This window comes from Aspergillus karnatakaensis (assembly GCF_047715665.1).
Source record: "Aspergillus karnatakaensis strain CBS 102800 unplaced genomic scaffold BJY04scaffold_15, whole genome shotgun sequence".
Classification (NCBI taxonomy): domain Eukaryota; kingdom Fungi; phylum Ascomycota; class Eurotiomycetes; order Eurotiales; family Aspergillaceae; genus Aspergillus; species Aspergillus karnatakaensis.
Genome location: NW_027395727.1, coordinates 267,800 through 281,309, shown reverse-complemented (window position 1 = coordinate 281,309; position 13,510 = coordinate 267,800). Strand labels below are relative to the sequence as shown.

Genomic DNA, 13,510 nt, shown 5'->3' with positions numbered 1-13,510 from the left:
TCTGAGACAGTTTCTTTAGCGCTTTATTTCTATATACCCCTTTCTTTCTGCGGTCAACACGCTCTCTGGCTACTAAAAATGCTAGACTTGTCGCGCATTACACTTTCCTCTTACGGCGGTACCAGCTTCGATTTTATCACAACCTGCTCAGGCTGTATAACACACTCGGTTCGCACTACGAGGAAGAGAATCCATTCATCAATTGTGCAGTGGGCATTTTCCGCCTTCAGATTCTTTGCCGGTGGCAATACTGGTATTTATTAGTGCATATTGAAATGTGTACGCATATCTAGTCTGTGACCTGCAATTCTATAGATCCATCTGCTCGGTCAGATATAATTCTCCGATCCCGTAAATATCTTTGTATGATGCGAACCTAATTTGAGGCACCCTCTGAATAAGTTGCCGACTGCCCGTAGGCAGCACGATTCCATATCAAAAAACAGGAGTCTCTGATCACAGGACAAATTCTTATTCAGGGGCTGACAGTGTGGCTTCGCAACAGTCTTACGACAGCGAATCACGTGCGTCTGTGACCGTCACCCCCACTAGCAACGGCTAACGCAGCACAACAACTTGGAACTGAGTGCCCCTCTATCTCCATCTCGGTTCCCCCGTTCTTTACTCTCTTGAGTTCCCATAACTTTGGCATCACCCGCTTTTGCAAGCACCTTACAACATTCTCATACCCCTGCCATAGCTTATTTTCAATTCGGTCAGTGACCTCAACTTTCAAGACGCTTTCTTCGCCCTCTTCCCCGCGCTTCACTATATAGGAGGCGGCCAGTTGGAGCTGACGTCGTTTGGCAGTACAGGTTAACGTTGCCTTGTCGACAATAACAAAACTCGCAGAAACAATGTCTGTATGTATCTGTCTTCCCCGGTGCTCCTGAAACTTGTCTTGGCTCAACTAACCGGTGTCTGATAATATACAGCTTGCATCTGGGTACGTTGTTATGATGCCCTCCCTCGAATTGCGCCGTGGCTTTCTACCATACCACGTTTCCTTACACAGCTCTAATTGCTTGAAACCACCAGTGTTACCATTCAAGATGAATGCATTTCTGCATTCAACAAGTTCCGCATGACCGGCGGCACGAAAGGAACTAAGCCCAAGTTCATCATCTTCAAGATCGCCGACAACAAGAAGGAGGTCGTTGTCGATGAAGTCTCCGAGGAGACGGACTATGAGGTCTTTCGCAGCAAACTCGAGAACGCCCAGGACAGCAAGGGCAACCCTGCCCCTCGCTACGCTGTCTACGACGTCGAGTACGACCTTGGCGGTGGTGAAGGCCAGAGGTATATTTGCGAGTTCTAAGGTTGATGAAGGATGCGCATCGCTAACGGCTTTTTTGCCCGTCATAGGAGCAAGATCATCTTCATTTCTTGGGTGCCTGAGTCAACTCCCACTTTGGTATGTATCTGCCTAACCCGTGTGAAACCCAGCAGCTCGCTCATACAAGCCATAGTGGTCCATGATCTATGCCAGTACCCGCGAGGTTCTGAAGAATGCCCTCAACGTCCACAACTCCATTCACGCTGATGACAAGTCTGAGATTGAATGGAAGGCTGTCCTCGCTGAGGCTAGCGGTGGAAAGGCCAAATAGATGAACGGCAACGGCTGGGTCCGGGCCAAAAAGGTGTGGGTTTGAAGTGTGCGCTACACAGCTCTGATTGAGCTTTCGAAGTGCCGGAGACCCTCTCTGCACGCATCTAGTTTAAAATCAGATCGTTACGACTTGACTGCCTGAATAGTGACCGTATCCGCTTTCTACGACCGTGATAACTCTCCGTGAACGAGCGTTTGGAGGGCTTGCATGTTGTCGTTTTCTGTTTGCGTCTATGCTTTTTGTTCCTCAGCGTTGGTCTGTACAGAATACTTTTTCCCCGCTGCGGAGGCCGACTGTCGCAGTTCGGTGTAGAGTAAGACATGATATCACTCACATAATGGCTTGCTAGACGCAGTTTTTCTGCCGGTTAGATCGTACATAGGTAAAAGTGAGGCTATCGCGGTGGGCGAGCGAAAGTGGGGAGCGTAATCAAGCGGTAGAGCAGGATCTAGAGTCAGACATTAGTAGTTTCATAAATTAAATGGCTTAACTGATGACATTAGTACAGTAAACAGTTAGACGGGGAGATTAGGAATGGGCAGAGGTGGTACGGTGCGATGAGTGACGGCGGCATGAGCCTTGGGCCAATGAGCGGGCCTGAAAACCAGGCTTAGTCCGGCTCCTCGAACTTCCGCACCTCAAACCACAGTTGGACGTCGTCTTCGTCTCTTCCATCGCGAGTTTCGATCACCTCTCCCCTCGCCCCCTCCGCATCAATTATCCTCGACCCCGAGGTCTTGACTCTCTCGCTTCTAGGAGCGCAGTTTCTCATCGCCAATCCATTTTTTTCTCCTTTGAGGCCTTTCGCACACAATGTTCGCTCGCTCTGTTTCTCGAGCTGTTGCTCGTAGCTCGGCCACGCCGATGCCTGCCATTCGCTCCTACCGCACCATCCCCGGCCCCATGGCTACCGTCAACGCTCGCCCTCAGGCCGAGAAGCAATCCATTGCTTCCCAGCAGACCCGCGCCGCCTCCGAGCACGCTATCGCCAATCCCACACTCGCCGGTATCGAGAAGCGCTGGGAGGCTCTTCCCCCTCAGGAGCAGGCCGACTTGTGGATGCAGCTGCGGGACCGCATGAAGGTTGACTGGCATCAGTTGACCGTTCAAGAGAAGAAGGCCGGTATGCTACCCCTATCCAGAATGCATGTGACAACAGGTTATACTCGAATTCTGCTGATCGCTGTCATTGTTCGCCATCCGTATAGCCTACTGGATTGCCTTTGGACCTCACGGACCTCGCTCTCAGCCGCCCAAGGGTGAGAACCTCAGAATCTTCGCCAAGGTCCTTCAGTACTGTGCCATCTCTGTCGCCATCTTCTACATCATCCACGCTTTCGCCAAGCCCCAGCCCAAGACCATGAGCAAGGAGTGGCAGGAGGCCTCCAACGAGTACGCTCTGGTATGTACTCTGATACACACTGGGACAATATCTATGCCCCAATCCTCATCCTGCTATCCAAATGAATCTATCACTAACACGTCTTTTCTCTCCAACAGCGCGAGAAGATCAACCCCCTCTATGGTATCAGCTCCGAGGGCTATGAGGGCAAGGGCTTTGTTCAGAGCCCTCCCCTTGAGAAGTCATAAATGATGTATAGACCTTGAGAAAGTCAGGTACTGCAATTGGACATACTCGATAGGACGCGATGGAGCCGAGCAACCTATCACCCAACATTCTCTGGCAATGGCTCATTGTGAGTGGGCACGAACATTTACCCGTGTCTCGCTTCTCTTTTCCTTCAGCCGAAAAAGACCTGTGTATCTCGTACTGTGCCATAATCAATGTATTTCCTTTGTAGCTATAGAATAGTTCTTGTTGGAATCTGTGCCCTGAACAGTCGTGTCTTGGAAGGCACTCTAGTAGTAAATAGTATTATTCTAAATCGGTATTATATGAGTATATAGATGAACCTCATTGGGGATGTACCTAACTAGGTAGCTGAGACCCCGGCCTGAGTTCTGGAACTGCTACGTAGGTGGTTATGCGCTCGGTATGACAGCATACTAGGTAGCTGGGTCGCACAAAGCAGTTGCACTCACCGATGCCATTGGAGTGCCTATAATTGTCAATTGATTGATACAAATGTGAAGGGCACATGGCCTTCTTTAAGAATGAGCCTCAAAGCTGGAGCGTTGGCCCTCGCCAGGGGCTCTCCAGGTTCTCCAAAGCAGGTTGAAATTTTCGGAGCTCATTCTTCATCCGCAAAGGGTTAGAGCTGTTTTCGGGGGAGGGAGCTCGACGGGAAGCAGGATCTTGGGAAGAACCATAGTTACCATACCCTATCTATTATTTTCAACTGGGAATTACATGTCTCGACTAGAGCGCAAGCTGAAGCTATATATATATATATATATATATATATATAAAGGTCTGTCTTATAATGTTATTATCGTCATTCTTGATGCAGCTCACCGGGGGCTGATTGCTCTGATTGTTCTTCCTTGCATCCGGGCTGCCAAGAAATGGAAACTCCTCATTTTGAGTTCCCGTAACAACCGGACGGAGGCAAGCTCGGGAACCTCATGACAGCACACAAGAGCTTGATAGCTAGATGGAAGAGAAATAGTCTTCGATTTGATATGATAGATCAGCGTCAAATATAGAATTGAATATTGTGTAGTGTTGCCATGGTCGCTCGCTCCTCGTTGCTCCGGTACGGAATATCACGGGACCCGCCGGCACAAGCCCCGACCAGGCTAAGCCGGCCACATTCGTGTCCCAAGTTCCAACCTCACCTCAACTCTTCCCTTTCCTCCTCTCTCTTCCTCTCCCCCATCCTCCCCTTCTTGACCTCATCCTATACCCTTTTCGCTCTTCAACACCATCATAATGTTCAAGAGGTTTGTTACTCTCAATTAACCTTGATCTTTAATGTTTTATCTCGCGCTGACCCGTGTTTTTTTTCACACTCAACAGCGGTCTGGCCCGGACCTTCGGGAGGGCTGCTTTTGCCCGACCTTCCCCCGTCGCACGCCGCACACCCAAGCTCAATGGCTTCCCTTCGCTCGCTAGGTTCGCCAGCTCCGAGACTGCTTCCACTGGCAAGATCCATCAGGTCATTGGTGCCGTCGTCGACGGTATGTTCCCTCGGATACCGCCAATTCCTCCCCGTTGGCGGCTGCGCGAAAATCTTTTCTATCCCCGATTTCATCGCAACATCCATCAACAACGACCTCAAAATCATACCAAAACACGATGTCTGACTTGGAATTATAGTGAAGTTCGAGGGTGAGAAGCTTCCCGCCATTCTCAACGCCATTGAGACCGAGAACAACGGCCAGAAGCTCGTCCTTGAGGTTTCTGTATGTACCCCGACATGAATTTTCGATCCAAATCATCAAGTTCATCTAGCTAACCTTAAATAGCAACACTTGGGTGAGAATGTCGTCCGTACTATTGCCATGGATGGTAAGTAGCTGCCGCCCTTGGAGTGGACGTGACACGTCGAGTCAACCCCTCGGCTTGCCGCGATTTTCGACCACAATCGGACGCGATATTGATATGTCTTTTCTAGGTACCGAGGGTCTTACCCGTGGTGCTGCTGCCCGTGACACTGGTGCTCCTATCACCATCCCCGTCGGCCCTGGTACTCTTGGCCGTATCGTCAACGTTACTGGTGACCCCATTGACGAGCGTGGCCCCGTCAAGGCTACCAAGTACGCTCCTATCCACGCCGAAGCCCCCGAGTTCACTGAGCAGTCCACTACTGCCGAGATTCTCGTCACTGGTATCAAGGTCGTCGATCTCCTTGCCCCCTACGCCCGTGGTGGTAAGATTGGTCTCTTCGGTGGTGCCGGTGTCGGAAAGACTGTGTTCATCCAGGAGCTGATTGTAAGTTGATCCAATTAAAGAAAGGCAAAACAGGGGAAGCGCCTAACAATCGATCTTCTATAGAACAACATCGCTAAGGCTCACGGTGGTTACTCCGTCTTCACTGGTGTCGGTGAGCGTACCCGTGAGGGTAACGATCTGTACCACGAAATGCAGGAGACTGGTGTCATTCAGCTCGATGGTGAATCCAAGGTGTCTCTTGTGTTCGGTCAGATGAACGAGCCCCCTGGTGCTCGTGCTCGTGTCGCCCTTACTGGTCTGACCATTGCCGAATACTTCCGTGACGAGGAGGGTCAGGATGTGCTGCTCTTCATTGACAACATTTTCCGTTTCACCCAGGCCGGTTCCGAGGTGTCTGCCCTTCTTGGTCGTATCCCCTCTGCCGTCGGTTACCAGCCCACTCTGGCCGTCGACATGGGTGGTATGCAGGAGCGTATTACCACCACCACCAAGGGTTCCATCACCTCCGTCCAGGCCGTCTACGTGCCCGCTGACGATTTGACCGATCCCGCCCCCGCCACCACCTTCGCTCACTTGGACGCCACCACTGTCTTGTCCCGTGGTATCTCTGAGTTGGGTATCTACCCTGCTGTCGACCCTCTTGACTCCAAGTCTCGTATGCTCGACCCCCGTATCGTCGGTGAGGAGCACTACAACACCGCCACTCGCGTCCAGCAAATGCTCCAGGAGTACAAGTCTCTCCAGGATATCATTGCCATTCTTGGTATGGACGAACTTTCTGAGGCTGACAAGCTTACTGTCGAGCGTGCTCGTAAGATCGAGCGTTTCCTCAGCCAGCCTTTCACCGTCGCCCAGGTCTTCACTGGTATCGAGGGTAAGCTCGTTGACCTGAAGGACACCATCAACTCCTTCAAGGCCATCATGCAGGGTGAGGGTGATGACCTCCCTGAGGGTATGTACTTCCTTTCCCTTTAATGCTTATAATCAATGCTGACATCTTCCTAGCTGCCTTCTACATGGTTGGTGACTTCGCTTCCGCTCGCGCCAAGGGTGAGAAGATCTTGGCCGAGCTCTCCAACAAGGCCTAAATGTAATATTGTTTTGAAGCGCCCTTTTTCCTTTTGTTAGACATGGACTTCCTTTTTCTTTGTTCCATTTTCCGTCGATGTCGTGTACAGTACTCGAATTGAGAAGAAGGAAGTTGAAAAACGAAAGGCCCATCCTCTCTACTTCTAAAAGGGAAAGAGCACTCATCCCAACAACAACCCTTCCCCCTTTGAAGTCTCAGATGGTTCAAAGCATCTAGACTTGTGTGACAATATCATCTGTTGTGCTCATGTAAGTAAATTTAAATGACCACACCCGGCCTTATACCCTCGGGCTGGGACAACATGTACTCATTTCTTTTGTTGGATTGGAAAATATGGTTTTCATTTATTCTTTTCCCTGCATTGTAGAACTTGATCAATCGTAGTTCATCTCATATGTCCCCGCGATAATCAAATTATCCGTTCTCATGTTCTTATCGAAGTCGATTGTTGCAGAAGACGGTGTAAGTCTAGGTTGATGATAAAATATCGAAACTGGCCTCTGTCAACATCAAGGAAGTCTGAATAGCACTCATCTAGACTTCACGAAATCACCATTCAACGTAGGAGACACACTCTATATGAGCTACCTAGCCACATTGTTCTTTCCGTCCCCTTCGATTGGTCTTCCCGACCGCTTGAGTCGCTTCCTATAAAGTGAAGGCTAACACCAAAGGAAACAAGGTGCGATGCACTACCTAGGTAAAGAAAGGGCAATAGGAAAGAACGGTTTTCAGTGCCTGTACTCAGGACGTAGGACTGGTACCGGAGGGAACTACATGCAGTTGTATGCTCACTCTGTGCAGCTCAATCCCTTGTTGTTATAAACACATTGAGACTCCTGCCCTGGCTATCGCAACATTTGCTTCCTTATCTCAGGTGTAAAAGACTGGAGACACTGTATGAGAATTTGAGTATGCTCAAGCATTCAATGGGATGTAAATCAAATAGTCGGCAGATTCTCATATTATTTGGCTAGATAGATAAAAAGGAGATGTATGTATCGCTAGATTATAACTTCGTTTGTTGTGATGCCTGGTTGCTCGGAAGGCAATGGGTGTAGTGGGTGGATATGCACGTTTCAGATGACTGGAGGAGCGAGGTGGACTTAGAGGGTTTCCTCCAGAGCAAGGACCTAGAGTACACACAAGGTTAGTATCGAGTGTTGTGTGAAAATACGGGCTAGAGGACGGGAGGGGGCTGAGAGAACAGGAGACATACCAAGGCCGTTCTTGTCGGAATATAAACCTGCAGGAAATTCCCTCTCCCATTCCATTCCATGTCAGTCGTAAAGAATCTCGTCGACTGATCGGTTCTTCCCAATCCTCCATACTCCTTATCGTCAGTATCAAGCACAACGCGATACGTCCCGCCTACATCGACTCCCACTCGATAATCCGTGAAGCTGTTGGTCGGATGGAAGTTGAAGATCCAGAGCAAGCCTGCGCGCTCAAACACAAGCACCTTATCGCCCTCGTGCTTGAGGCTAATATATGCTTGCGGGGAGTGCAGCCAGCCATACTTGCTTTCAGTTGTTTGCATGGCGCGGTCAAACTCGTTGAGGAACTTGTAGCGGAGAAGGTGGTCTTCCGTGAGGTTGAGTTGGCGGCGAGCGTACCAGAAGGAGTTGTTGTTTCCGGCGCGAGGGAAGTCAAGCCACTCGGGGTGGCCGAATTCATTGCCTTCGAAGTTGAGGTAGCCTTCTCCTCCAAGGGCGTGGGTGACTAGGCGAATCATTTTGTGGAGGGCCATGCCTCGTTCGATGACGGGGGTGAATTCGGTGAGGACGGACATGTGGGTGTACATTTCTTTGTCGCAGAGCCACATCATGAGTGTTTTATCACCGACCAGACTGTGATAGTTAGCAAGTTATCTAGATAGTCGCTTGGAAGTGCGCCGATAACTTACGCCTGATCGTGACTTTCTGCGTACGCGATAGTCTTCTCACCGTGACGCCTGTTTATCAAGGTAAATGCAAGATTACCAATATCCCACTCACTGTCCGACTTCTCCTTCAGTAGTTTGATGTACATATCAGGAATGGCCATGGCGAGGCGGTAGTCAAATCCTACTCCACCTAAGCTGTGTGGAAGACATAGAGCTGGCATTCCCGAGACGTCCTCTGCCACTGTTATGACATCTGGGTAGAGACGGTGTAGCATCTCGTTTGCTAGGGCCAAATACATCACACCGTCATCGTCGACAGCTGGACCAAAGTATTCGTGGTACCCGCCAGAGAAGCCACTGGGTTTTGGTTAGCAGGGTCTATGAAGGTGCAGCTCAGGCGATACGCACGTTCCAATACCGTGATGAGTATATAGCATACTGGTGACTCCATCAAAACGGAAACCGTCAAACCCATATTCCTCCATCCAGAAACGGAGGTTGCTCAGGAGGAAACGCAAAACTTCATGGTTCCCATAGTTGAACAGCCGACTGTCCCATAACTCATGCTGGCCCTTCGCTCCAGAGTGGAAGTAGAGATGATCACTACCATCAAACTTGTTCAAGCCATCATCCACATTCTTCGACGCATGACTGTGCACAACGTCAAGAAGGACCACCAAGCCCAAGCTGTGTGCCGTGTCCACAAGTTCCTTCAGATCTTCCGGGTTTCCGTAGCGACTGCTCGCCGCAAAAAAATTGTTGACTTGGTATCCGAAGCTGGCATAGTAGGCATGCTCCATGATAGCCATAAGCTGAATAGCGTTATATCCAAGGTACTTAATCCGCGGAAGCATATTGGCTGTGAACTCCTTGTACGTCGCCACTCTCGTGTCCGGAGACGAGATACCAACGTGGGCCTCGTAAATCCGCAGACTCTCCGGTTTCTTAGGACGAGCATGTTGAAATTTGTACAGCTCTGTCTTTGGCGGATTCCAAAACACGGACTCGTAGATCGGAGACACCTTCAAGTCCTGCACGACCCGTTTCACCCATGCAGGAATCCGGTATATCCGTTCACCCTCGCGTGTAACCATAGTAATCTGCGAGATATAAGCTGCCGTTATTGAGTACAAAAGACTACGGCCGGCATAAATACCTTAACTTTACTGTCATGTGGAATCACGGGAGCCCCGTTCTTCGCAGGAAGAACAAGCTTCCAGACCCCAAAGTCGTTCCTCGTCATCTGATTGGCCTTGGTGTCCCAATTGTCTGATAGTCTCAGTAACGCATCAAGGGCAAAACCCATCTCCTCAGGCTTCACGTACTAAAGTCACCGACCAGCGCCGCCTCTACGGCGTTCGGAGCCCATTCTCTGTATGTGATGTCGCCGCTGTCGCTGACATTAAAACCGAAAGTCTCGTAGCCCTGTTGTGCTCACGACACAAATACATTAGTCAATTAGAAACTGAATAATGATATATGGTCTTCAGGTACCTTGCTGAACTTATCCAGCCCACCCTCTGCCTGGTCGACAGTCTTGATCCAGCCCTCGACGTAGTCGAATCGCCGCTTGATAGCATCTCGGAAGGGCTCTAGCCATGGGTCAAGGTCAATGATACCTGTAGATCCACGTTAGAAGGCCATTGAAGTTCCCACGAGCAATGAAAATCCCTCGACCCACCTGTGCCATCAGAAGCAGCTGAGGGGCCACCAGTGGAAGCCATAGCTTAGTCGTTGCTGAGCAGCGATAAGCCAACTCGAGCTTAGTATCGGCGTCAAAGAAGAAAACTCCTCTCAAAAGATCGCCTCGAGCTCAAGAATGTGTCCTAGAACAAGCAGCAGAAGCCAAAAACGAACCGGAGAGGGGAAGAAAACGGTTCAGAGCTCTGTTCCTGAGGTTGAGCTGATTGCGGGGGTCCGTGTCCTTCGAAGATTGCGGGTGACATCACTGACGTTCCAGGCTTTCTGCGACTCCCCAACCTCCTTTTCATTCGCATTCGGACACCTGCCCATCCAACATCCGCGCAAGCTGTCTTGCATATTGACTGGGATTAATGGGCATCACCTACTCGCACCGAAAGGTGATTGGTTTTTCGCGTTAACGCCTGCGTCGTGGCGCAATTAATGGTTTTGATTGAGTCTGGCGGATCCGCAGACTTGACGGGTGAGCGCCACTGCTTATCATTGCTTGACCAGGTTTTACTACGATGGAGGCTGATGCATGATTTTGTAGAGAAAGAATATCGATTCGCCGTTCGTGACTCTTAATTAAAGCTTTACCCGGGCTATACCCAAATATACACAAGAAGAAACAGCCATCTCAGGCTCCACGCGTCGCAGGAACGGTTTAATATACATCGTCAATCCGCCGACGCTACAACAATAAACATGGGAAAGAAAGTTTCGTCGAAGATGTGAAGAGCTGGAAGAGGGTCAAGTAAGTCAGCCAGAGTGCTTTTCAGAACCATCTCATACATGGGAGGACTCACTGCTTAGAGGTTGGCGCCGAGGGTAGCGACGATAGAGCCGACGGAGGCGTCAACACCAGACAGGCCGAGACCGGAGAGGAGAGAGGCAACGTCGGGAGCAAGCTTGATAACCAGGGACTTGCCATCAGCACCGACGACAGAGAGGAGCTGCTCAACAGGGACACCGAGGTCCTTGACAGCCTGGCCGATGGAGCTGGCATCTGTGACGATTTCGCCAACGGGCTTGCCGATGTTGGGCAGACCGAGGCCAGAAACAAGGGCAGCGGCCTCGGGGGCGAGCTGGATGAGGAGGCGCTCGGCATTGGGGCCGGTGACCTCGAGGACATCACGGACCTCAGGGACAACGTCCCCGACGAGCATACCGTCGCGCTTCAGGTTCTCACCGACAGTTGCAACAACGGAACCAACGGGGGTGCCGACGGCAGGAAGGCCGAGGCCAGAGAGGAGGCCGGCAAGGCCAGGGGCGAGCTCAATGAGGAGGTAGCTGCCATCAGCGTCGACGACGGTAAGAAGATTCTCGGTGTGAGGACCGAGGTTTGCGACAAGGTCGCCGAGAGAGCTGGCGCTGGCCACAATGGAACCAACAGCGGTGCCTAGCGCAGGGAGCTGAAGGGTAGAGAGGAGACCCGCAACCTCGGGGCTGAGCTGGATCAAAAGGCGCTTGGCGTTAGGGCCAGTGATGGCGAGGATGTCGTGAACCTCTGAGCCGAGGTCCTGGACAATGTTGTTGCTGGAGGCAGCAACAGAGGCAGTAGGAGCAGCAAGGGAGTCGATGGACAGAGCCTGGGTAACGGTGCCAACGGCATCAGTAATCTTGGTAGGGGCAGCGACCACGGAGGTGGCGAGAGCCGCGATGGCAGTGATAACAGCGGCCTTCATTTTGAGGGTGATTAAAAGAGTGTGAGGGTTAAGAGAATGACTAAAGTTGGAACAGACAATGAGAGAATGACTGGTTGATAGAGGAGAGGAAACAAATCCCCTCGTGGAAGACCATCGCCTTTTATACGCAGAGCAGATTGGTCTGTCGTAGGCATCTCCGGCACCGATGTTTTTTCAGTGCTATGATGATCAACGCTCATCTCTCAGAAAAACAGTACCGTGGATCCATGATAACTGGCGGATGATCCCGTACACTGATTCCGCTGGGTCAAGGAGGCGAATTTTGGACCTCTGGTCCTAACAGGATGCAGGTACCGTCCAGGCTGTGGGTTCTGTTTACATTGAGGGGTGAAGATCAGACCCAACTGAATGACATTTGTCATTATGGGCACAGCAGTGCCTGGTATACCAGCGACTTCACACGACTACCATGTACAGGGATGGTGAGTAGAGAGAGCTGCTCTTTTGCATGGCAAACGTTGTGTTGCCATCGAACGGCAGCCGAGTTCAAATCTGGGGTATTGCATACTGGACACCAGTAGAACTTGCATGACGATGTCGGATGCAATGGTGTGTGTGGTATTGAGATCTGCGAGACCACCGGAGTGTATTCAAGTGACGGTGAGAGCTTGCAAAGGAAGTCCGGACTGTGTAGTTTAGCTTCAGGAACCATGAACCTCCGTTGAAAGTAAAGCCAATCATTGGGTGGCAACAGCTCAACACTTGACAGAACCAGAATCAACGACCGCAAATTTGTCGATCGGTGCAGTTAGCTTGAGCAATTTGAGGACATCCATAACTATACTATAAGCAGACTGCTTTCTGGAATGGTTAGCAGGGTGGTGGACCCCACGTTTGTAGATCGTGGCCGAATTTTCCGATAGCCTTTCTCATTCCTAATTCTCTCTTGAAGTCAGAAGTTCAGAACCCAGGATAGGAGAGTAAGGCTGTTCCATTGTATATCGATTAACATCATGGCTCTCAAGCTCTCAACGCTTACCTGGTGAATGGTGAGAACTTAGAAGAGCTTCGATAAGCGGGTCCGGATGGATGCAGTCGCTTCAGGGGCTTCCAATGCAACCCGCAGACCCTACTCCATATTCCCGGACCATGCCGATGGCAACTTTGCAAGCAGTAGGAGCCTTGTCGCCGGCGTTAAATAAACGATGACGCAGATACTGCATCGTTTCCTGGCTGTCGACTGCTGGGAGTCGGGACTTGCAAGTTCGGAAGCCCTTTAGTGGTGTTGATCGCGCCTATCCTTATTTTGCCTCCATCGCAGGGTAAGGCGGCAGAATCGGCGGTTGGCTTTGATAGTAATGCCGGGCCCACTGCTCAAAGTTCAGCGTTTGAAGCTGGCTATTGGATTCTGCGAGTTTGCGAGATCGAATTATCCGTAGAGGGATAGTGGTCTCCCTGCTTCGGTCGGGATGATCTTGCGGGAGGCAAGTACAAACCTCAGCATCGCAAGCTTGTTTCAGCCACAAATAGACACGAGTCATGCTACGCCTTTGCCCACGCGGCGTTGGCTTTCTATCCCTTGCTTCTAGCTGCAATATAATTATGCAGCTATGCAGGTGCATCGAGGAGGTTGCGTTCTCAAAGCCAATTCCGAAGGCGGAGCTTGCGGATGGTTCAGAAATCAATATTGCGGGTAGCCGGACACAAGGAGCACGGTAAGGAGCAGGAGAAACAGAGTTCAGTCCGCTACTCGCGGTCCTTGCGGACCTGCGGTCGTACGATGGCCAAAGAACTCCGCAC

At 50.8% G+C, this 13,510-nt stretch overlaps 5 protein-coding genes across 5 annotated transcripts; 3 read left to right on the top strand and 2 right to left on the bottom strand.

Annotated features, from left to right (window-relative positions):
- The first annotated feature begins 561 nt into the window (after window positions 1-561).
- BJY04DRAFT_28602 (actin-binding ADF family protein) lies at window positions 562-1,660 on the top strand. The gene is made up of 5 exons (XM_073720069.1): window positions 562-863; window positions 936-946; window positions 1,039-1,299; window positions 1,366-1,414; window positions 1,470-1,660. The coding sequence occupies exons 1-5, from the start codon at window positions 858-860 to the stop codon at window positions 1,605-1,607; spliced, it is 465 nt and encodes a 154-aa protein (XP_073573060.1). The 5' UTR covers window positions 562-857; the 3' UTR covers window positions 1,608-1,660.
- A 597-nt stretch (window positions 1,661-2,257) lies between these two features.
- BJY04DRAFT_185097 (cytochrome c oxidase subunit IV family protein) lies at window positions 2,258-3,906 on the top strand. The gene is made up of 3 exons (XM_073710721.1): window positions 2,258-2,733; window positions 2,819-3,012; window positions 3,111-3,906. The coding sequence occupies exons 1-3, from the start codon at window positions 2,424-2,426 to the stop codon at window positions 3,198-3,200; spliced, it is 594 nt and encodes a 197-aa protein (XP_073573059.1). The 5' UTR covers window positions 2,258-2,423; the 3' UTR covers window positions 3,201-3,906.
- Window positions 3,907-4,343: 437 nt separating this feature from the next.
- Window positions 4,344-7,085, top strand: BJY04DRAFT_28466 (F1F0 ATP synthase subunit beta). Its single transcript, XM_073720067.1, has 7 exons — window positions 4,344-4,454; window positions 4,531-4,691; window positions 4,831-4,916; window positions 4,980-5,022; window positions 5,129-5,445; window positions 5,509-6,358; window positions 6,412-7,085. Exons 1-7 carry the CDS (start codon window positions 4,444-4,446, stop codon window positions 6,492-6,494), a joined length of 1,551 nt encoding a protein of 516 aa, XP_073573058.1. The 5' UTR covers window positions 4,344-4,443; the 3' UTR covers window positions 6,495-7,085.
- A 517-nt stretch (window positions 7,086-7,602) lies between these two features.
- BJY04DRAFT_206537 (1,4-alpha-glucan branching enzyme GLC3) lies at window positions 7,603-10,105 on the bottom strand (the record flags this gene model as incomplete). The annotated part of the gene is made up of 8 exons (XM_073713724.1): window positions 7,603-7,629; window positions 7,716-8,346; window positions 8,403-8,738; window positions 8,790-9,481; window positions 9,538-9,650; window positions 9,707-9,806; window positions 9,876-10,000; window positions 10,063-10,105. 8 exons carry the CDS (start codon window positions 10,103-10,105, stop codon window positions 7,603-7,605), a joined length of 2,067 nt encoding a protein of 688 aa, XP_073573057.1.
- A 475-nt stretch (window positions 10,106-10,580) lies between these two features.
- Window positions 10,581-11,940, bottom strand: BJY04DRAFT_28546 (uncharacterized protein). The gene is made up of 2 exons (XM_073720068.1): window positions 10,871-11,940; window positions 10,581-10,803 (listed from the first exon to the last, which is right to left on the bottom strand). Exon 1 carries the CDS (start codon window positions 11,747-11,749, stop codon window positions 10,874-10,876), a length of 876 nt encoding a protein of 291 aa, XP_073573056.1. The 5' UTR covers window positions 11,750-11,940; the 3' UTR covers window positions 10,581-10,803; window positions 10,871-10,873.
- Between the last annotated feature and the right edge of the window lie 1,570 nt (window positions 11,941-13,510).